Below are 21,365 nucleotides of genomic sequence, written 5' to 3' on the forward strand. Positions count from 1 at the left end.
AATATACAACATAATGTACAATATTCATTCAAATTACCAACTAATAAATATTTACGAATTTAAGCGAGTTAATTGTGTGTAGATTGATTATTTTGAACAGAGATAGGCATGTTTTTGATAAATATTAAATCTCTCCGTACTTCGTAGTAGACCCTGGTTTTTAAAGAAACTTAAAAGGTAATTGGATGCGATTATTGCGATTCCATGTGCGTCAAACCATATTATTATCTATAGGGGCGAGACCTTTTCACTTTTCACCAAATTTAAAAAAGACTCTAAGAAATAAGAATCTGAGATAAGGTCTCGTCGTCTCTGTTGGACAATTACTAGTTACTATATTAGTACTAGTAACTTACATACTACACTACAAATTCAGGAATAGACAAGATAGGTACCTACTCAAAAATTAGTATCGCGATTACTAGATACTAGATACTTACATTTTAAGTATTTAGATACTCGATACTCGATACTTACATTTTAAATATTTAGATAATCGATACATTTAAAAAAATTAGTCATAACCTATGACGCATAGGATTTTTTTAAATTTTATTTATACACAATTAGGTAGGTTGTGAATCTAGACAAATGCATTTAACTTTAAAATTCCAAATATTAGTGAAGTATAAATATATTATAATAAGTCAATCATTAAATTAAATAATACATTTTAGAAATCATATCGAACAGTATAATATGACAGTATGACACGGCAAAAAATTTAATTACATTTAACTTTAAAATTTCAAATATTAATTAAGTATAAATATATTATAAGTCAATTATTAAATTACATAAATAAATAATAATAAAAATAAATTATAGATATCATATAATATTCTTATTTCCTTACTAATTTTTCAAAAGTAATGTCTGATCATTTATTCCTGGTAGGATTATGAATAAATCCTGCCAGGGATATACAGATATAACTTAATATGGCTAATATGTTGAAAAATAATTTCGTATAAGTTGTACTGCAATTAAATTATGGATTCATAAATTTAAATTTACCGCGCACATTATTTTACACATATTAATATAGTATTATACTAAAACATAGTCAAACTGTCGCGGTTGGTATAGGCGAGTAAAAATAATCCTGAAAAATTTATTTTTTCAAAGTATCGAGTATTATTCGATAAAATTGTTTTATTGTATGTATCGCGATACAAGATACTCAATACTTCATATAATCGTATCGAGATACAAGATACAATTGTATCTAAGATACATATCTTAGGAGAGCTATAGATATGAATCAGGAAAATATGCAGAGTTTAAGTGAGTTTAGGTCGGTCACGAAACCTAAACGGATATAAGATTGCGTCTTTAACTGATGTAGATCGTCAACTGCCAACAAACGCAGTTGGTCAGTGACTCACCCTTTTTAAAGATGGCCATGCGCTGAACAAAAGCCGTGTCACTCAATATTCCTCTGTAACTTTTGGTTTCGACTCGATGATTTAAAATTTACCCAAATTATAAAATTTATTAGGTATATGAACATATAGTGACTGCAGAAAAATAAAAAAAAAATAGCAAACAGCATGTGATTGGATGAATGTATGCCAATTTTTTCTTGAATAGTTGAATGCATATTAAAATAAAATTGAAGAAGTTGTAGATACAAACTAATTGATGTTTGATACGAAAAAATATAAAGGAAGACTTCGATTGTCTGATTTTAAAATACTTAATTATCTACCTACAGAATAATGTGGAGAGCAATTTGAAAAAAATTTGGTATATTAATGAAATATGTTGACTTTAGTTTGGTGGTTGGTATAAAACGTCATCTAAAATAATGCGACTATTTATCGTAGTTGACATTATATAGGTACCATGCTCAACATTTTTTATTTATTATAAATTCAATTTATATTTATTAAATTGTATAGGCATTTAAACATTTATAGTGAATACGCTAAAACCCAATACAAATTAATAATGCGTTAATATAATTTCTCGAATGAACTTAATCTATTGCATGATAACAATTACATATAAGTGTAGTAATTATGTATCTAATATAACCGTTTCGATTTATAAAATTCAAATTTCAAACTGTTTACAAGTTTCTTTACAAACAAAAATATTTAAACATAAATAAAACCAAATTTACTTAAAATGTATAAAATATACATAATTTATTTTTACTTGTATTATAAGAAAAGTTAATAAAAAATGAATATTACATTTGTAATAAATGGTATGTATTTATGTTTTTACAATTTTAATGACATCAAAATGTATTAGTGTTACTACTTAATTTACAATAATTCATCTAGTGTCTTAATAATTCTAAACTTTGAACTTTTCTCAGGATCCAATGGAGCGCTAGTGGGTCTTACCAAAAGAACTGAATTACAGCCGGCTTTTAAAGCTGCTTCTGCATCAGCAACTACGTTAGTTAAAAATAAAATATCGCTACAGTTTACATTTATTTCATTAGCAATATCTTTATAGGTGGTTTCAGAGTCTTTTGGACCCATATTAATATCAAAATATTTTGAAAATACACCAGACACATCTCCATAATCTGTATGTTTAAAAAAATTCTCTTGAAGTGATGTTTTAAAACAAGAGTAAGTGCATATTTTTTTACCCAAGTCAGTTAGCTTTTTTAAAACAGGTAATACATCTTCATATATATGACCTTTTATAATACCAGTTTCATATCCAAGGTTCCACATGTTAATAACATAATTATCCATACAGCAATTTAGCCTTGAGTCACTCATATTCCACGGTCTAATATTATTATTAATGATAGTTTTCATTTTTTCGCCTGGAAGTACAGGTTCAGATATGGAAACTTCAAATGCTTGTACATGCCATGATTTTAAATATTGTTGATAGCTCTCATCATCCTTATATTTTCCCTTGTGATTTGATACGTAATCCTGTAAGATACTGGCCACATGAGGAAATAATATTTCCCTAATATAGTTGATTGATGTAATTGGTTCTATAATGTTAAGGAGAATAACAGTCTCGTTCAATGGCATTTTGTATCATAGAGTTACCAAGACCTGTAAAAACAGAAATGCAAGTGTTTAGTATTTTTGTAAATACATCTAAATAAACTGTTTTTCTGTTAAGCTTTGTTACTCTATAATAGATAAGTACATTAACTCTACATCTGTACATTTTATTTTTAAAGTTAAAATCTATAAGTTTATTTAAATAGTAAAAAATTATAAATAATAAATATTATATTAAGTAAACCTCTATAGTAGGGGTGGCCAAATCGCGGCTTATACACATCATACATTGCGTCATAGACTTTTGTGGCTCGCAACTTATCATACCATTTTTACAAAAAAAAATTTTTATATGAATTTATGTATATTATATATATATGTATCACTTTTTTTTTTTTTTACATTTTGGCTCTTCCATATTTATTAATATATTTGATGGTTTGCGAATCTCTTCTCGCTGGCCACCCCTGTTCTATAGTGTACAATTACCTATTTAACTTAACTGGTATGTACAGAAAATATAAATGCTTTTGTTATAGAACAGGTAATAAATTACTTAATGCAATATGTACAAGTGATTTATTTTTTAATTTTCCAATAAGAAAAAATTACTTTATTACTAACCTCAATTGTGTATTTGTGACATAAAGCTAATATTTTTTCATGATACAATAAGATTTGTTTATGTATCTAATAAGAACTTAATATTAAATGTCAAACAATTACTTTAAATAAGAAATACATAGGTAATATATTTCATTATGTGTATTTATTACAAACGTTTAATAAAAAATAGTTTTAAAATATTACACCTGATTTTAACAATTATAATTATATGTCAATTACTATTAATTTGTTACACAATTTTGAGGTACTAACAAAATCACTTTCAAATATCTAACATATTATTTGGACCCAATTTTACCTTCCAAAATCCAAATGTACCTATATAATATATGCATTAGATGGGCATTATTTCTTCATAAAAATATTAGGCACACCAAAAGTGTTAATTATGTAATGCTGTAATAGATTAGTATTATCTATGCAAATTAAATGTATGCAAGTCCCTACTGTTTTTCAGGGATATACGTCAATTCGTCGCGGTCAATTGGACGTTATACGATATTTCGTCGCACATAATTTTGACTCATAATACATTTGGTCGCGCGTTAATTCGTCGCTTATCGATGTTGGCGATAATTATTTGACTATATATAGCTATAGCTGTATAAGGTTAGTAATCCTAAGGTTAGATAATTATATAACTTATATGTTTGATATCGTATTTTTAAAGTTTTTTTTAATAATATAATATGATTATTTTAGCATCAGTAAGTCGATATCGATTAGTATACCAAAACAGTCTATTAAACAGTAAATATACTTTGAAAATAAAATAAAATATGTCTTTAGAATTTATAAAAAGCCAGCGTGGTTGAAATCTCTTTTCACAATGGTTTTATTCTGAAACAAGAGAGAATGATCGACGAAGAAAATAATTTGGAGATATAATGAAAAAAAGGGTTGTACTGGCCGTACTCATACAATCCAAGGTAAAATTATCAATCTAAATAAATTAAATACTCACTTTAAACCAGGGATGGAAAACGGAATTATATTTTTTAAATCAATAAACAATAACGGAAACGGAAAAATTAAAAACGTGAGTAGTTGGAAGTATGTTCAAATGTTGATAATCATCCGATAAATGAAATTTTACTAGGCTTACCCATAATTTTAATTTGTGTGAATAATAAATTTCGTTTTTCCTATATTTTATTTTAAAGGAGCACACAACACAAAAAAAAAAAATCTTTAAATTATTTTTAAATGTTAAATTATTGTAACTATGGCTATATGAAATGATTTGGTGAAAATCCGATGTAAATAAAATTATTACTTTAGGAGATATTAAGAAATGTAAAATAGCCGCGTGACGTCATTGGGCCCTACTCTTCGTAATTGCCTATCTTATACGTGTAAAAGTTCCTCGCTTCTCACAACGATTTACCCACCTAAACATTTTATTTTTGAAATTTAATTTATGTAAATATGTGTGGTTTTATGTGTTTAAGACGACGCAAGAATCAGAATTTCAATATGACGTTTAGTTTTTTAAATATTAAAAATCTTATAAGAGACATTTTAGTTAAACAGCACGTCATGGCGAGCGGCGCGCGGCGTTCGAACAACGGATCCGCCGACCGCCATGACGTGCTGTTTAACTAAAATGTCTCTTATAAGATTTTTAATATTTAAAAAACTAAACGTCATATTGAAATTCTGATTCTTGCGTCGTCTTAAACACATAAAACCACACATATTTACATAAATTAAATTTCAAAAATAAAATGTTTAGGTGGGTAAATCGTTGTGAGAAGCGAGGAACTTTTACACGTATAAGATAGGCAATTACGAAGAGTAGGGCCCAATGACGTCACGCGGCTATTTTACATTGCTCATAACTTATTGAATAATGTGAGTAGAAACGTAAAACCTATACCATTATCCTTAGAATTGAACATTCTTTCAAATAAAAAAAACTTATTTTTTGTGTTGTGTGCTCCTTTAATTTTACTTTACTTTTTATAAATAATTAATATTTTAGTTGTGACATGTAGCCATGTAGGTACTCATTATATGCATATTAAATTATAATAATTTCAATGTTAAAAAAACCAATTATTAAATATTAAATTGTTGATACATTAACTAACCTTATACAACTATATATAGTCAAACAGTTATCGCCAACATCGATAAACGACGAATTGACGGGCGACCAAATGTAGTAAGCGTCAAAACATTATGTGCGGCGAAATATCGTATGCGTCCAAATAACGGTACACCGCAAGGTTTAAAGATAATATTATCTATAAACCTTGGGTACATCGTTTTTCAGCTTACATAATATAAACAAATACTGAGATATTAATGATATTACTTGCTTTAAATTTGTGTTAAACATATTTTTGTAAAGTAGTACATCAGTTCAAATTAATAAGTAATAACTACACAATTTGGCTACTTACATAGTATATTATGCAGAATAAACAAAATAGAGTAGTTATGTATATTTTACCTTTATTTTCTGGATTTACGCAGTCAATAGAACTTCTTCAAAGATGTTTGAAACAATTGTGTAGAATCACTAAAGCTTATAATCATAAATCGATAATGGAGTAATAGAAAAAAAAGTAATATTACTTGTTAATAAACAATAATTATTATTGATATAAAAATTTAAAACCACAGGATAAACACAAAGCACTGAACTCTATACTCGAGAGTTCAGTGACACTAAGCAAGCCGCAAGGTGTATTGATTAATACGGTCGACACAAAGGAATCTAAATTCTTATCAAAAAATGGACCATTATCTTAAACTTTACAGTGACTCCTGAAACAGACCTTCCCCTTTTTTTAAAGTTTACTGTTGGTACGCTGTTAACCGCAATTTTTGGACACAAGTTATTTATGAAAATCATTAATGACTTTTAAATTTTAATTAATGAACATTAATTTAGTCATTAAAAAGTATTTGTATTATTGTATTGAACATTAATCTTCCATAGCTAGTGAAGACAATATAGGTTCCAAAGTTAAAAAAGGGTGGGCAAGTGGACATCGCTTTGTTGTATAGTAAAGATGAAGAGTAGGTCCACAGAATAAATGATTTTTTTCAACTATTCTGTGGTAGGTCACTATAATGTATGTGTTAAATTTGAATGCAATGACAGTTATCATTGTATACGAAAAACGCTTCTGAGCGGGGATGATTTGTCAGTCTAGGATAATTAGTAGAATATTATTACCTATATTTAAATTGTAATATATCGTTATTTTGAGCGATTTCGTAAAAAAATTAAATTTCATAGGCTCATAAAATTTTTTCTATATTATTATTTACAGAAAAATTAAAAAATATCTTGTTAAAGGAACAAATTAAAATTAGATTTAATTTCCAATTAGTAGAGAGGGATAATATTACGTTAGGATGTTTCTTTCCAAACAAAAACATTTAAATAAATAGAAATAAAACCAAATTTACTTAAAATGTATAAAATATACATAATTTATTTTTAACCTGTATCATAATAAAAGTTAATAAAATATGAATATTACATTTGTAATAAATGGTATGTATTATTTATGTTTTTACAATTTTAAGGATATCAAATTGTATTTGTGTTCCTACTTAGTTTATAATAATTCATCTAGTGTCTTTATAATTTTAAACTTTGAACTTTTCTCAGGATCCAGAGTAGCGTTACCTGGTCTTACTAAAAGAACTGAATTACAATCGGCTTTTATAGCTGCTTCTGCTTCAGCAACTACATCAGTCAAAAATAAAATATCACTACAGTTTACATTTATTTCATTAGCAATATTTATGTAACTGGTTTCTGAGCCTTTTGGACCCATTTTAGTATCAAAATATTTTAAAAATACACTAGACACATCTCCATACATGGAATATTGAAATAAATATTCTTGAGCTTCTGTACTCCCTGAAGAGTAAGTGTATATTTTTTTACCCAATTCAGTTAGCTTATTTAAAACAGGTAATACATCCTCATATAAATGACCTTTTAGAAGACCACTTTCATATCCATCTTTCCATATGTGACCTTGTAGTTGCTTTAGAGCAGTAGTTTTCTTATCATTTTTCATCTGCCATAGTACATTATTAATGACAGATTTCTTTGCATTGTTGTCTGTAGATATTGGTACAAAGCCTTCAACATTGGAATCAATAACTGCTTGTGCGCGTAATAATTTTAAATCTTGTTGAAAGCTCTCATCATCCCAGTGTTTTTCTATGTAATCCTCTAAGACTTTGGTCACATAAGGAAATAATGTTTCTTTAACAAAGCTAATAGATGTAATTGTTCCTTCGATGTCAAGGAGAATAACATTCTCATTCAATGGCATTTTATATCCTAGAATAGCTATTATCAAAACCTATAAAAACAGAAATACAAGTGTTTAGTATTTTTGTTAATGTATCTGAATAAATTGTTTGTTGTTTGGTTTAATTACTCGATAATAGATATTTTGACTGTACATCTAATTTTTAAAGTTAAAATCTAATAATTCAAAATTATAAATAAAATATATTGTATTAAGTAAACCTCTATAGTTTACAAGTACCTATTTTACTTTAATGGTGTGTACAGAAAATATAAATGCCTTTGTTATAAATTAAATAATAAAATATTTAATGAATAATATAGTGTCTTAATTTTTTGAATTTTTAATAAAAAAAATTACATTATGATTAACTTTTGTTGTCTATTGGAGATTAATCTTTTTTTATGATATGATGAGAATTTTTTTGTAATCAGAACTTAATATTAACTTTTTATAAAAAAATGTCAAATAATACATAGGTAATATATTTTATTTTGTATATTTGTTACATACACGTAACAAAAATATTACTTTTTAAATATAATACACCTGATTTTAACAATTATGTCAGTTACTATTAATATTTAATATGTTACCTACATAATTTTGTGGTATTAACAAAATCACTTACAAATATCCAAAGTTGGTTGGGCATTAACAAGTTAAAAGTTAAAATTAAGTTAAAACGTTAAATTAAGTTAATTAACTTGTTACATTTTTTTTAAATTAACATGTTAACTTCAAGTTAATTTTATTCAAAAGTATCTAAATTAAGTTAATTTTTGTCTGAAGAATAATTCAAAATTTTAGGTTTTATTTTAGAAAAACAGGGTTTTTGATAACTAATTGGTACTAAAGATGTATCATTTTAAATTTTCCTGATAATTTTCTTGAGCATAAAGAAAAACTATCTAATTAATAAGATTATATGTCTGGAATTTTTTATTTTTGAAAAATAGAACATTTTAACTTTAAACTAAGTTAAGTTACCTTTTTTTTAAAGTTAACGAAAAAAATATGAGTAACTTTTACTTAATTTAACTTGATTCTTTTTAAAATAACTTAACTTAACGAGTTAAAAATAATCGTTAACTGGCCCAGCCTTGCAAATATCCAACATATTTGAGAACCCAACTTTACCTTCCAAATGTATATAATATAACTATAAACAAATAGATAGGTAATATTTATTTGTAAATATATTACGCATACAAAAAATGTTGTGCAAAATTATGCAATATACAAATAGATTAATATTATCTATGCGTGTTAAATGTATGCAAGTTCCTATTCTTATTAGCTTGCCTATACAAATGCTGTAATATTATTACTTGCTTTCAGTTTGTAGTTTGTGTTAAATATATTTTTATGTAGAACTTAATCAATAATTCAAGTAATAACTACACAATTTGTATAGGTAGTATGTAATTACTTATATTATGCAGAATAAACAAAATAGAGTAGTTATGCATATTTTACCTTTATTTTCTGGATTTATGCAGTCAAAGAGAACTTTTTCAAAGATGTCTGAAACAAATTTTTTAGAATAACTAGAGGTTACAATTGCTAATGGACTAATAGAAAATTAAGTAATTACTAATTAGTAATTAGGTACTTAATAATTATTATTATTGATATTAAGACATTCAAAAAATATTTCTCATTTTGTATGGCACATACAACCGGTCATTGATAAGTATAATTATGTGCAGCCTTATCGTCGTTATCTTATAACGCACTTAACCTACTATAACGTACCTAATCAGTAATCTGTTTTCTATGCACAGAATAAAAACTATTAGAGTACGTACTGTAGTCTGTAACTATTTAAAAAAAAAAGCAAATGACCTTGCTCCTGTCGTTTACACCTTCGATGCAGAAATATTTGATTTACCGGTATACTAATAACTGTTTGTAACTATTAAAATAATACAACACAGTACACGTTAAAATAATCGAACATGTGTTGTCTCAGTCTTACGTACAACACGACAAATTTGCATTCAGCATTGAGATAGTTTCAATTTGTTGTGTAGTAAACTCATAATTAAAGTGAATGAAGTGAAAATTGTCAAGTTCAAAGGTATAAACAGTAAACACTATAAATAGTATCCGAGTTTTCTCGTGGGTTTTTAAAATTTTAACGGTAATAATAAATTGCAAGTTGCAATTTTGCAAGTATATTTAATTAGGTAGGTAGATGTTAGTTAAAATACGAAAATATAATAATATAATATGTGTACATACATTTTTAAATTTTTAAATATTTAAAATAAGTATTAATTATATAAAATATTTTGTATTTTTGGATTTTTTTTATAACGGAATTTTTGTCTATGGACTTTTCGTCCTTGATTCTCTACAGGTATCTGTATACAGTATGTCAGTTTGTCAGTACACACAATACACGTTTGTACTTCGTACATGGGGGCATGTGATGTCTTCTTAAACTTAGGTATAAATTGTTGCCACTTGTTCAGTTGTTCGATATAACAGTCCGTCGTCACTTAGCAATCATCTACATTCTACTGTGAATTGTCCAACTTTAAGCTCTTTAAGGGTCATTCTCAGTTGTTTTAAGTTTATAACACTTGTATAGTTTCAAATGTTTCAATGGTTTCATATTCATAATTAATTAATAATAATCACTAATTAGCAATTGAGAAATGAGTCAATGAGATATTCTTCATCAAAGTCTCCTTGGCTTCGATTACAGTGGCGTAGCCAAGAGAGGAAGGGGTGGCTAAAAGGGCTGTTTTAAATTAAAACTCATACAAGATCAACGATTTTCCCTGTTTTTGACTATATAACTATAAATCATTATTAATATAATAATATTTAATAGCAGTAATATTGTGCTATTTTATTATTATTCTATAATTTCTTCATAACTCAGCTGGATGTCGATGCCTGAAATCCCAACTCTTGAAAGTTGAAATAGTATATTTCTTAAAATTATCAAACCACTTGTACAATTTTCATTATTTTTAAACATTCTTCTTCGATAAAAAAAAAAAAAAAAAACAATAAAAAGTATTAAAGATGGTAAAATTTTTATTAAACATTTCTAAAAATAAATAACAGAGTAATATATTTTTATATAAGAACAACTAATCATCTAATATGGTAAAATAATTTACAAATAAAAATAGTAGTCAAATCAATAAATATTAAATGGTTATTTAATAATTTAAAAAAGTTATACAAATATTAAAACTAGAATTCAGGTACCTTAAATTTGAAGTCATGTCGCATTTAAGTTAACTTGTTTTTAATAAATTTACATTGTATATTCCGTCTTATTTATAAACCAAAAACTGGCGGTATATATACTCTTTTTACATACGTATTTTAATGGGCAGAAAAAGACATTTAAATGATAACAAAAAAAAAAAAGCAATGTAAAAGAAAATAGCATATTAACAAAATCTTAACTATTTTTGTTCAATCAAGCTCCTTTAAAAATAACTGTTTTAATGCCTGCATTATTTATGTTCAACACTTGTATCTCAACACTTTTTATCCACTATCTATAAGCAGCTTTTTTATCATGTAATATATGTGTAAAAATTTAACAAAATATATATATATAGTTCATAGATGAGAAGTAGATATCACTAACATTGTTGTATAGTATTAAAAATAATTTAAGTAGTATGAAAAAGTAAGAACTTATGAATCAGAACTGCCAAAATTCATAGTTCTTCTTCTTTTTACAAGCGGTACAAAAAAGTGACTACTACTTTCAACTATTTTTTCTGTAACAATAGATTTATTGCTAACATCAATGTCTGTTTTTTTAGCACCATTAAAACTAGGCACTGGTGTTGAATAATGATCTTCTATAGTTATCAACTGAACACGTCTTCCTTTCTTTGTTTCTTGTTTATCATCTTTATCATCAAATTTTGAATGCATTATTACTTTTCTTGCATTTGATTGTCTAAAAATGAACCCTTGCTCAACTTCAATATTGATAGATGGTAAAACAACTTTATTAGTAGGACTTGTTTCAACTGGTGTATTATTGAAGGAACTTATACAAGAATTTTTAGAGTGTTTGGACTCAGTTGCATTATTTACACACTTAAAGGTATCTAAATTGCACGTGAATTGACTATTATTTTGTTGAGATGGACTTGATGATTCTTTATTGTTATTTACAGACAAACATTTAACATACTCTGTGGATTTGTTAAATTCATTTTTGTTTGAAAGACTCGTACAAGTAACACGTGAACGTTTTATGACATTACTTAGGGCAAGACTATTATTATCCTTTTCTATTACTCTTTTTCTTCTTTTAATAGGGAATTGTTCAACTTCAATATTTACAGACGGTATCTGATTTTTGTTTTCGCAAGTGGATTTTTGGTTACAAAATATATCTGTTGAAATTTGTTTTTCATCCATTTTTGAATCATTTTTATTTTTATGATCTCTAATACATAATTCTTGGGTGAATTTATTAAATGTGTTTGAAGAGTTATTATCGTTTTCTAATACTTCTGTTTTTCTTTTAATTGGAACTTGTTCAACTTCAATATTTGTAGATTTTATTTGATTATTTTTTTCAGAAGTAAATAATTGTTGGTTATGAAGTTTGTCTATTGAAAGTAGTTTATTATCTGTTTTTGAATCATATTTAGCTTTATGGTTTTTATCCTGAACACGTGATGATTGGGTAACTTTCTTAAATTGGTTTTGAATATTATTATCCTTTTTTATTACATTAGTTTTTCTTGTAGGACTTTTTTCGACAGGTGTGTTTTTGGAAGATCTTTTAATAGAATTTTTTGATTGTTTAGATTCTATGATATTATTTGTACACGTAAGGGTATCCAAATTGTAAGTAGATTGACTATTCTTTTGTTGAGCCGGACTTGATGATTCTTTATTATTATTCTTTACATTCTCTGATGACTTGTTTAATTCATTTTTGTTTGAAGGATTTATAGAAGTAACGCGTGAAGGTGTTTTTGCATTACTTAATGCAAGTGTATCCTTTTCTATTACAGTTTTTCTTCTTCTAATAGGGAATTGTTCAACTTCAATATTTAAAGATTGTATTTGATTATTTTTTTCAGAAGTGAATAATTTTTGGTTATGAAGTTTGTCTGTTGAGGGTAGTTTGTTATCTGTTTTTGAATTATACTTAATAGTATTATCTTTATTTAAAAGGCATGATGATTGAGTAACTTGATTAAATTTTTTTTGAGTATTATTGTCATTTTTTATTACATTAGCTTTTTTTGTAGTTGGAACTTGTTCAACTTCAATATTGATAGATGGTGTAACAGTTTTATTTGTAGGACTTGTTTCGACAGGTGTGTTTTTGGAAGATCTTTTTGTAGAATTATTTAAGTGATTTGATTCTGTGATATTATTTGTACACGTAAGGGTATCTAAATTGCACGTGGACTGATTACTATTTTGTTGAGATGGACTTTCTATTGTAAGTGGTTTATTATCTGTTTTAGGATTATATTCTGGGATATTATTTTTAATACATATTGACTGAGTGTCTTTGTTTGAAGATTTTATTATTTGTTTTTCTGGTGAATTTTTAATAACACATTGTGTTATTGAAGACAAATTGTTAATTTGGTTTAATTTTTTAATACTTTTGAAAGCTTTAGGATGTTTATTTTGAACATCAATAGTAGCTGGAGTGATTATTAATCTTTTTTTCGATTTAGCTGGTTGTTTTAATTTTGAAAAAAACGATTCTACGGAAACATTTTCTTTATCTTTCTCCTCATTGTCACATTTAATAACTGGGGTAGTATCGAGTTCACAGTCACTTGAGGTTATATCTGATTCACAAATTACTAGCGTAGAATTAATATCTTTAGATTCATTATGAATAAGAGAAGTTGTCATTTCTTTTAATATATTTTCATCATAATTAAGTTCTTCGTTTTTTTTATCTTTTATTATTTTATCTGCGGTATTTGTATTTTCTTTATGCTGTGTCATCTGTTGTTTAGATTCAATAGTTTTGTTTTGTTGAGCTAATTTTTGGCACATTCTTTTATAATAAATTGTTTTAGGAATTTCAGGGTTAGGCTTGATGATAATGGTTGTAATAGCATCATTATTATTTGGGTTTAGCACTGTAGTTTTTTCTACAGTATTCTTGATTTGTTCTGTATTCTTCTTGTTTTCAGATAATTTATTTACTTCAGTTTTTTCTATTTGATAATTATTAGTAGAACAAAACATTTTTGATGTGGATGGTCGTGAATAAAGTTGACTAAAATATTAATAGAAAAATTATTATTAACATTCAATAATGTAAGAAAAATACAAATCTATATTACATACCTTTTGCGAAGATCATCAATTATTTTATCTTTCCTTTGGATTTCACTGCTAGCAGTTTTATATAATGATGTGATATTTTTAGATAATACTACATTAACAGATTTAAAATGAGTATTTTCATTTTCCAATTGCTTAATGTGTTGTTTCAGTTCTTGATTGAATGTTTTCAATTTTGTAATTGAATTCTGCAACTATAAACATTTAATTATATATTAATATGCATGTAGCAATGGCATAAATAAGGGGGGAACTTAGGGAGTTAATAATTAAAAATATAAATATAGGTACTGCAGTATTATAAATGTACCCAGTACTTGGATTGGAAAAAATATAGGAGGGTAAAAAAGTATAAAAAAATGTATGTTATAAATGATTTAAATTTCAAATTGAGTAAAACATAATTAAAATAGGTACACAAAAATTATTTTAAAAGAAAAGAAATTTTTTGCCCCTCTCTAATTTGAACACTCGAGCATACTAAACAAAAGAATATCATATTATTGAAAATCCAAAAATTATCTACAGTACAAGTCTGCAGTATTAATAATAATGTTAAAACATTGTAATAGTAAAATAATACATATCACATTATATATTATTGATGGACTATAAGTATACATAATACCCCATGATTGCCAGGCACCAACACAACTTCATGTACAATCTTGTTAAAAATATTTAAACAACAATTTGTAACAAATAAAAATACTTGGCATGTATACTTTTTGCCTAATTTTACATGTTTAATCTATTTAATTGTAAAAGCAGGTAAAATAATTAATTTTGTAATTACTAATTAGTAACTATTATGACATGTATTTAAAATAAATCCTTTATTTTTTAAACATAGATATAGGGATATATAGGTAGTTTAGGAACAACAAACCAGAAAAACGAAATATATAGACTGACTGCATTTTTAAAACAGTGACTTACAAAAAAATATAGTTACAATTTACTATTAGAGCTAAACAAATAACAAATTTAAGGTTGTTCTAAGGTCAATTGTCATAAGTATTTTTTTTTTAATTTTACACTTCCGCAAAAACAATTATAGACCTACCTACTATAAAATTAAATAATAGTTATAAATACATTTCCATAATATATATAATTTAATTGATTTATACTGAGTTGTTAACATTATTTCAAATCCATATTTATACTTACATTATCAATTGTCAGGTCGTACTCAAAATGAGGAAGATCATCATACAAAGATACTAAAGCCATTTTGCCATCAATATTAACTTCACAAATGCTGTTGAGCAGTTTTTTTTTTTCATTGTGATTTTTACATTGCATAATTGAATACAATTAACAACAAACTAATAAATGTAATAATATTTTACAGTAAATACATTTGAGTAAAATAAAAAAATACTATCACAGAAATCAAATACAAATTACTCTGCACGAGTCAATGTTTGTACTAAATTTGTACACTGACAAATATGTATTCATTATAATAATTAATATTAATATAATAAAATATATATCTGCCTATTATAAAATTATATTACAGTTTATTACAATTAAATAATTTACAAATTTAGTAGGTAGTTAAAAATGTTAAAATACGAAAACAACAACAACAATAACGATATTAAGCATAACTACACAAATGAGATAATACCAAAGGGCGGTCTGTGATAATACCATTTGTGTCTGAGATTGATAGAGAATGTATATTAGTATTAATGACGTCATAGATTCGGATGTTTTTTCGTGCAACCGTTTGTTTTACGCGTACTGAAGTGAGAAACGGAATAATGAATTATCATTGTTTTGGTTATTGAAATTTTCAAATACGTTAATAATAATTGACAATTGTAATTTGTAAATTCTTTAAGTTTTAAGTTAAAAACATTCAATTTTATGATCTAAATATAAAATACATATATAAGTCTTATATTATCGATAATCCATTCACCATTGATATCGCAACACAATCACGGAAAACATGCGAATTTTAAATTTTTGCATTTTATGTCCGTGTTTGACAAGTGAAAAAATTAACTACTAACCTGCATTTATACTCGTGAATACGATTTAATTCTTTGAAATGATCGATTCTTTTTATTATGTTTGATCATCTATAAATCAAAATTTCTTTGTCATTTATAAACAATTATTTATAAAGTGCCTATTAATTATAAAAATAATTTTAATCATGAGGTATGTACCTATTCAAAAAATGATTGTCGTACAGTTTATACATTCACATATAATTTTAATTTTATAGGACTCCGCCAGAATTTCAATCAAAAAAAGCATATAATAAGGATTTGGTGAAAGACGCCATTCAGTTAACGATAAGTGTTAATCGAATGAAGCAACATTTTATTTGGGGAACTGTTAATGTCATAATATTGTCTATGCTCACTTATGATTTGTAAGTAATTATTTCACGTCATTTTGTACTTGATTAGGATTAAATTATTCATTGTTGTTATGTTTTTAAAATATAGTATGTTTAGTCGGTCCAGAAATATGACCATATAAATCTTAATATTTTTCTTAAAGATAAAAATGTATAGTTAAGAATACTTTTGTTTCTAGATTGGCATTGCCATATTCTTGGTATACTCCATGGTGGAGATTTGTTGAATCAGTGTCATCAATAGTCATATTATTAAGTCTTTTATATCATTTATTGTCCCTTACAAAATTATGGATAACCACCAACACCTTACACCTGTCGCCAGAACACTTCCAGACACTTGGCTTATCCAACTGTATGCATACAACTGAATTCATGTGATATACTAGTTAAATTATACATTATTATTTATTTTAGCTTATATAAAAGTAAAATCGCCAGACACTTCATCAAGTATATTAACACCTCCTGCGACTACAAGTACACCAATTAACTGGATATCTAACAAATGGAACAACCAAAAGTTTCATGTTTCACCTGGTGAGTTACCATGTCAAGAATAAATAAATAATATAATTTTAATGATCTATTTTAATATTTTTATTTTTATAAAAATGAATATTGTTAACTAATAAATATGTTAATTAAATTTAAAATTTAAAAGAAATAACTATTTCTGAAATAAAAACATATTATGCACTTTGTTACAAAAACAAGTAATTTTCACTTTTGATGGCTCATTTTTATACCACAAATAAATTTGTGATTTCATTAATACATTTTTGTAAGATGGATTTGGAGTTGTGATCAAGGCAGTAAAGGAGGTCCTTAATGGACTGTAAAAGCTTGGGAAGAATATATTTTTATAGTAATTTTACATTTTTGTACCAGTTTTGTGTATTTAGTTTAAATATTAGTGTGAAAAAGTCTATTATCAAACTTAATATTTAAAAATGCTCATAATTCACTTAAAAATGAAAGTATCATAAAAAAATCAACAAAAGAACACAGATAATGTTTTAAAGTGTACATAATATTAAGTATTTATAATTTATTGGAACACAAGTTAAGTTACAGATGATAAGATTATTTTAATTATTTAATATTTGTAGACAACTTTGGACCAGAGAAACGAAATAGAAATGCAACTAAGTATATGACCAGTAAAAATGACGAAACTATTGAAGATTTATCCACTTTAGAACAATACCTAAAAGACTACGACAACAAAAATAGTTTTTCTTTCACTGGTAATATTTTATTATAATGTATTACTTTTAATGTAAATCAATCAATATTGTATTTTTTTTTTAACTGAAGAGTTATGTTTGTTTGAGTACATTACACATGGTCAGATATCATACACAGGATGTTTGAATTTATATTATTTAAGTACACTTAACTCTTTAACAATAATTAAATTTATTTAAAATATAGAATTAAATTACAAATATTTTAAGACCATTACATTTTTCTACCAATTATTTCCTGAAAATAATAAACATTAATTAAATTTTACTTCTAGAACGTGATTCTGAACAACGGAGCATGTCTATGTGGGAACGTTCTGGTTGCTCAAACACATCTATTTCTTCAATGCTACAAAATTCTATTTATCAAGTAGCATCATCACGTAAGTTGGTGAAATACAGATTATTTTGAAGCTTAAATGTTTTAATTTTTTTTTTTTTTTAGCTGAACAATCAAAATCTGAACTTAATGAGAGTACTTCTACTGTTGCTATGGCTTCAGAAGTATGGCGTAAGTTTAAAGTCGATAATAATAAAGTTGAAAGATGGTCTGTTAATTTAAGAACTGTAAGTTTAATTTTTATTTAATATTAATTAAATTAAGTTTTGATAGAATATTGAATTTTTTTAGTGGATTTCACAAACAATTATTTCTCGATTGGTAAAAGAAATTGAAAGTGTTGATCGAGCATTGTATAATCAAGGATTTGTAGATGTATCAATAGGAAATGTTGGTTTAGAAAGACTAAAAAAAACTGCACATACAATTCAAGTTGCTCAAACTATACCTAGTTTACTGTATATTATTCCATATTTTGAAGTATCTCCGAATCAAGAATATATAGTTCAACGCATAAGAGGTAAATAAATAAATAATGATGGTATACTCCGGCGCTTAATGATAAAAGTTAACCGTATCCCGACAAAAACATATCATAGTTTAAGCATCCCTCACCTATTTTACTTACCAAAAATATCATACAATTAATGTCAATTAACATCAGTCAGTAGTCACTGAAAACCATGAAACTTCTTTTGTGAGTTGGAGACTGATACATGTATGTTATATTTATGTTTCTTTATTTAAAATGACCATAATTTAACTACACTTTTATGTCTATAAATATTATAATATACTGTTATGCATGTTTATTGGAGCTTTTAAATTAACAAAATAACAAGAGACAATGCCTTCTACATCAAACCTTATAAAGAGTTATTTATTAATATTTTTCTTATTTATCCATGCAAATTTATATTTACATATTAAGATATTTTTCATCATATCAATAAATGATACAATCGTGTATTTTCAAAGATTTTTTTGGTGGGAGGGGAAACAATAACCTTTTCATTAGTACCCAATTAATTGTATTAATTTTAAGAGTATATTATTATTTATTATTTAATGGTTTCAGAATTAGCCAAAGGTCCTTGTTTAACCGAATATCGGTGGAATTCTGGTGGAACATTTAAAGGAAAAGAATGGAATAGTGAATTACCATCTGACGCAGTTGTAAGGACTATTTAATGAAAATATATGATTAACATTGGTTAAATTAATTTTTTAATATAAAACTATTTTATTTATTTTTAGTTAGTTATGCATCTACTAGCTACATACTTAGATTCTCAGTTATCTCCATTAACACGTCTTAAGGGAAAAAACCCATTTTCTGTTCAACATCTGATCAAGTATCCAGAAAAATTAAAATCTGATAATAAACAAGTGGTAATTTTTCAGCAATCTAATGTCCCACCTCATTACAGTTTAAAAATTGGCAAAGAAACACATAATTTTCCAAAGGTAATTCCATTTTAGTAACATAATATATTATAAATATACAGTTTCAGATTTATGATTAATTTGACAATAATAGAATATTATTAACAATGATACAATATTAAAAGTAAAATAAATGAAATTTTATAAATTTTTAATTTTGTTTCAGGGTCGTAATAACTTTTTCTTTACGGTTTTATTGTTCCTGCATCATATTAAAACGACTGAAAATGGGTTGTTGGAGAGTGTCAACCTTGGAAAAACTGGAGTAAATATGCTCTGGATTATAGAATAAATTAAATTGTATTATTAATTTATTTTTTTAAATGCTTGCAAGTTGTAATATACTTTATTAAATATTTCTCATCAAAATATTACAGTTCTTTTTAAATCTCTTATCCACGATAAACCTTTGTCAGTATCGTCTTTTGGGGTATATTCTAAACCGATCCAGTCACTATAGTTAAGTTCTTCTAAAAGTTGAAAAATATAATTGTAATCTATTTCACCTGGGGTATTTGGTTCATTACGTGCAGGAACTTGAGCCAATTGAATATGTCCTACATAAGGTAGCAAGCTCTTAATGTTATTTGTCAGGTCTCCTTTGATCTGTTGCAAATGAAATATATCTAATTGTAGCTTCAGATTAGGGCTATTAATTTTTTTCAATACGTCAATTGCTCGTTCGTATGAATTTAAATAATATCCTGGAGCTGAATATTTATTGATTGGTTCGATTAAACCCGTAATGCCTTTAGTTTCAAAGATTTGTGCAGCATAAGCTAAATTTTTTTCATAAGCCTGATGATTAACTTCCGTGGGTTGAACAACGATGCCTGCCATTACGTGGATCTTAGAACAGTTCAAAGCTTTTGCATAAGATACAGCCAAATCGATAGATGAACGAAAACTATCCTCCATACTTGGAATCGCTGCAAAACCTAGTTCATTGGCTTCGCCCCTAGGTGCGTTTATCAAGATTTGTTGTACATTGGCATCGGTTTTTGCTTTCACTACTTTTTCCAAAGAATCAGAGTATGGAAATGCACACTCCACATAAGTAAATCCGGATTTAGCGGCCAAACCGTACCTCTCCAAAAGACAATTTGCTTCTTGGTACATAAACGATAAATTAGCACAGAACTTCAAATTCATATTGAATATTATGTAAAATAAAACTTTTGTCAGAATTTAATGCACTCCAACTGAACTAAATCTCACCTCTGATATTTGCTCTGTCAAAAAACCGATTTAAATGTTAGATCGCTTATCGCCGACTGTATTGTAAGTACCGAGTATATTGCGGTTCTCAGTATACTCAATAGTATGGACGTTTGAAACTTCGAAAATCAAATAACAATCGATATTCAAATACAATAATAATAGGTACTGTACACACGAGCGTGAATGAAGTTTGAACTTTCAAGTTTCAAGGCGGGTCGCCCAGTATCGCCGTGTATGTTTATCCGTGGTTTTATCACAAGGTCGAAACAAAACTTTTCAAAGACGATCGTATTTACCGCACGTACGATCTCTTTGCGTTTCATCGCACCCCTTTTTTTTCTCTCCGCCCACAAAATATCACTCGAAATAGTCCAAACTCCGAACCGCGAGCACAACAATACAACTATACAATACACTATGTTATAATCACCCGACGAGTGCAGATTACAATAGGTGGGTGCTATATATATATATATATATATGTTATTGTCC

General features: G+C 26.6%; 5 protein-coding genes across 6 annotated transcripts; 1 reads left to right on the forward strand and 4 right to left on the reverse strand.

The window, feature by feature from the left end:
* Positions 1-616: 616 nt before the first annotated feature.
* LOC132917270 (enolase-phosphatase E1-like) lies at positions 617-6,329 on the reverse strand. Of its 2 annotated transcripts, none has more exons than XM_060977928.1 (2): positions 6,076-6,329; positions 617-3,038 (listed from the first exon to the last, which is right to left on the reverse strand). In XM_060977928.1, exon 2 carries the CDS (start codon positions 3,012-3,014, stop codon positions 2,277-2,279), a length of 738 nt encoding a protein of 245 aa, XP_060833911.1. In that variant the 5' UTR covers positions 3,015-3,038; positions 6,076-6,329; the 3' UTR covers positions 617-2,276. The 2 variants fall into 2 exon arrangements, with proteins under 2 accessions (XP_060833911.1, XP_060833922.1); XM_060977939.1 differs by lacking the exon at positions 6,076-6,329 and adding an exon at positions 5,711-5,735.
* Positions 6,330-7,038: 709 nt separating this feature from the next.
* LOC132917280 (enolase-phosphatase E1) lies at positions 7,039-9,598 on the reverse strand. Its single transcript, XM_060977952.1, has 2 exons — positions 9,386-9,598; positions 7,039-7,957 (listed from the first exon to the last, which is right to left on the reverse strand). Exon 2 carries the CDS (start codon positions 7,925-7,927, stop codon positions 7,196-7,198), a length of 732 nt encoding a protein of 243 aa, XP_060833935.1. The 5' UTR covers positions 7,928-7,957; positions 9,386-9,598; the 3' UTR covers positions 7,039-7,195.
* Positions 9,599-10,942: 1,344 nt separating this feature from the next.
* LOC132917202 (putative uncharacterized protein DDB_G0277255) lies at positions 10,943-15,862 on the reverse strand. Its single transcript, XM_060977823.1, has 3 exons — positions 15,404-15,862; positions 14,234-14,424; positions 10,943-14,162 (listed from the first exon to the last, which is right to left on the reverse strand). Exons 1-3 carry the CDS (start codon positions 15,536-15,538, stop codon positions 11,579-11,581), a joined length of 2,910 nt encoding a protein of 969 aa, XP_060833806.1. The 5' UTR covers positions 15,539-15,862; the 3' UTR covers positions 10,943-11,578.
* A 175-nt stretch (positions 15,863-16,037) lies between these two features.
* Positions 16,038-20,021, forward strand: LOC132917244 (transmembrane protein 209). Its single transcript, XM_060977892.1, has 11 exons — positions 16,038-16,411; positions 16,479-16,628; positions 16,796-16,971; positions 17,034-17,156; positions 17,729-17,866; positions 18,142-18,249; positions 18,312-18,433; positions 18,498-18,726; positions 19,285-19,382; positions 19,464-19,673; positions 19,819-20,021. Exons 1-11 carry the CDS (start codon positions 16,407-16,409, stop codon positions 19,942-19,944), a joined length of 1,485 nt encoding a protein of 494 aa, XP_060833875.1. The 5' UTR covers positions 16,038-16,406; the 3' UTR covers positions 19,945-20,021.
* On the reverse strand, positions 19,678-21,116 carry LOC132917253 (putative hydroxypyruvate isomerase). The gene has a single exon (XM_060977904.1). The coding sequence runs from the start codon at positions 20,802-20,804 to the stop codon at positions 20,016-20,018; it is 789 nt and encodes a 262-aa protein (XP_060833887.1). The 5' UTR covers positions 20,805-21,116; the 3' UTR covers positions 19,678-20,015.
* Between the last annotated feature and the right edge of the window lie 249 nt (positions 21,117-21,365).

The sequence above is a fragment of the Rhopalosiphum padi genome, chromosome 1 (genome assembly GCF_020882245.1).
Source record: "Rhopalosiphum padi isolate XX-2018 chromosome 1, ASM2088224v1, whole genome shotgun sequence".
Taxonomy (NCBI): domain Eukaryota; kingdom Metazoa; phylum Arthropoda; class Insecta; order Hemiptera; family Aphididae; genus Rhopalosiphum; species Rhopalosiphum padi.

Excerpts from the sequence above, each read along its gene's own strand:
- LOC132917270 (XM_060977928.1), bottom strand. The coding sequence starts at position 3,014 with ATGCCATTGAACGAGACTGTTATTCTCCTTAACATTATAGAACCAATT.
- LOC132917280 (XM_060977952.1), bottom strand. The coding sequence starts at position 7,927 with ATGCCATTGAATGAGAATGTTATTCTCCTTGACATCGAAGGAACAATT.
- LOC132917202 (XM_060977823.1), bottom strand. The coding sequence starts at position 15,538 with ATGCAATGTAAAAATCACAATGAAAAAAAAAAACTGCTCAACAGCATT. Across the intron at positions 14,425-15,403 it reads ACGACCTGACAATTGATAAT|TTGCAGAATTCAATTACAAA; the intron begins GTAAGTATAAAT and ends AAATGTTTATAG. Across the intron at positions 14,163-14,233 it reads ATTGATGATCTTCGCAAAAG|TCAACTTTATTCACGACCAT; the intron begins GTATGTAATATA and ends TTAATATTTTAG.
- LOC132917244 (XM_060977892.1), top strand. Across the intron at positions 17,867-18,141 it reads AAATAGTTTTTCTTTCACTG|AACGTGATTCTGAACAACGG; the intron begins GTAATATTTTAT and ends TTTTACTTCTAG. Across the intron at positions 18,250-18,311 it reads TTATCAAGTAGCATCATCAC|CTGAACAATCAAAATCTGAA; the intron begins GTAAGTTGGTGA and ends TTTTTTTTTTAG.
- LOC132917253 (XM_060977904.1), bottom strand. The coding sequence starts at position 20,804 with ATGAATTTGAAGTTCTGTGCTAATTTATCGTTTATGTACCAAGAAGCA.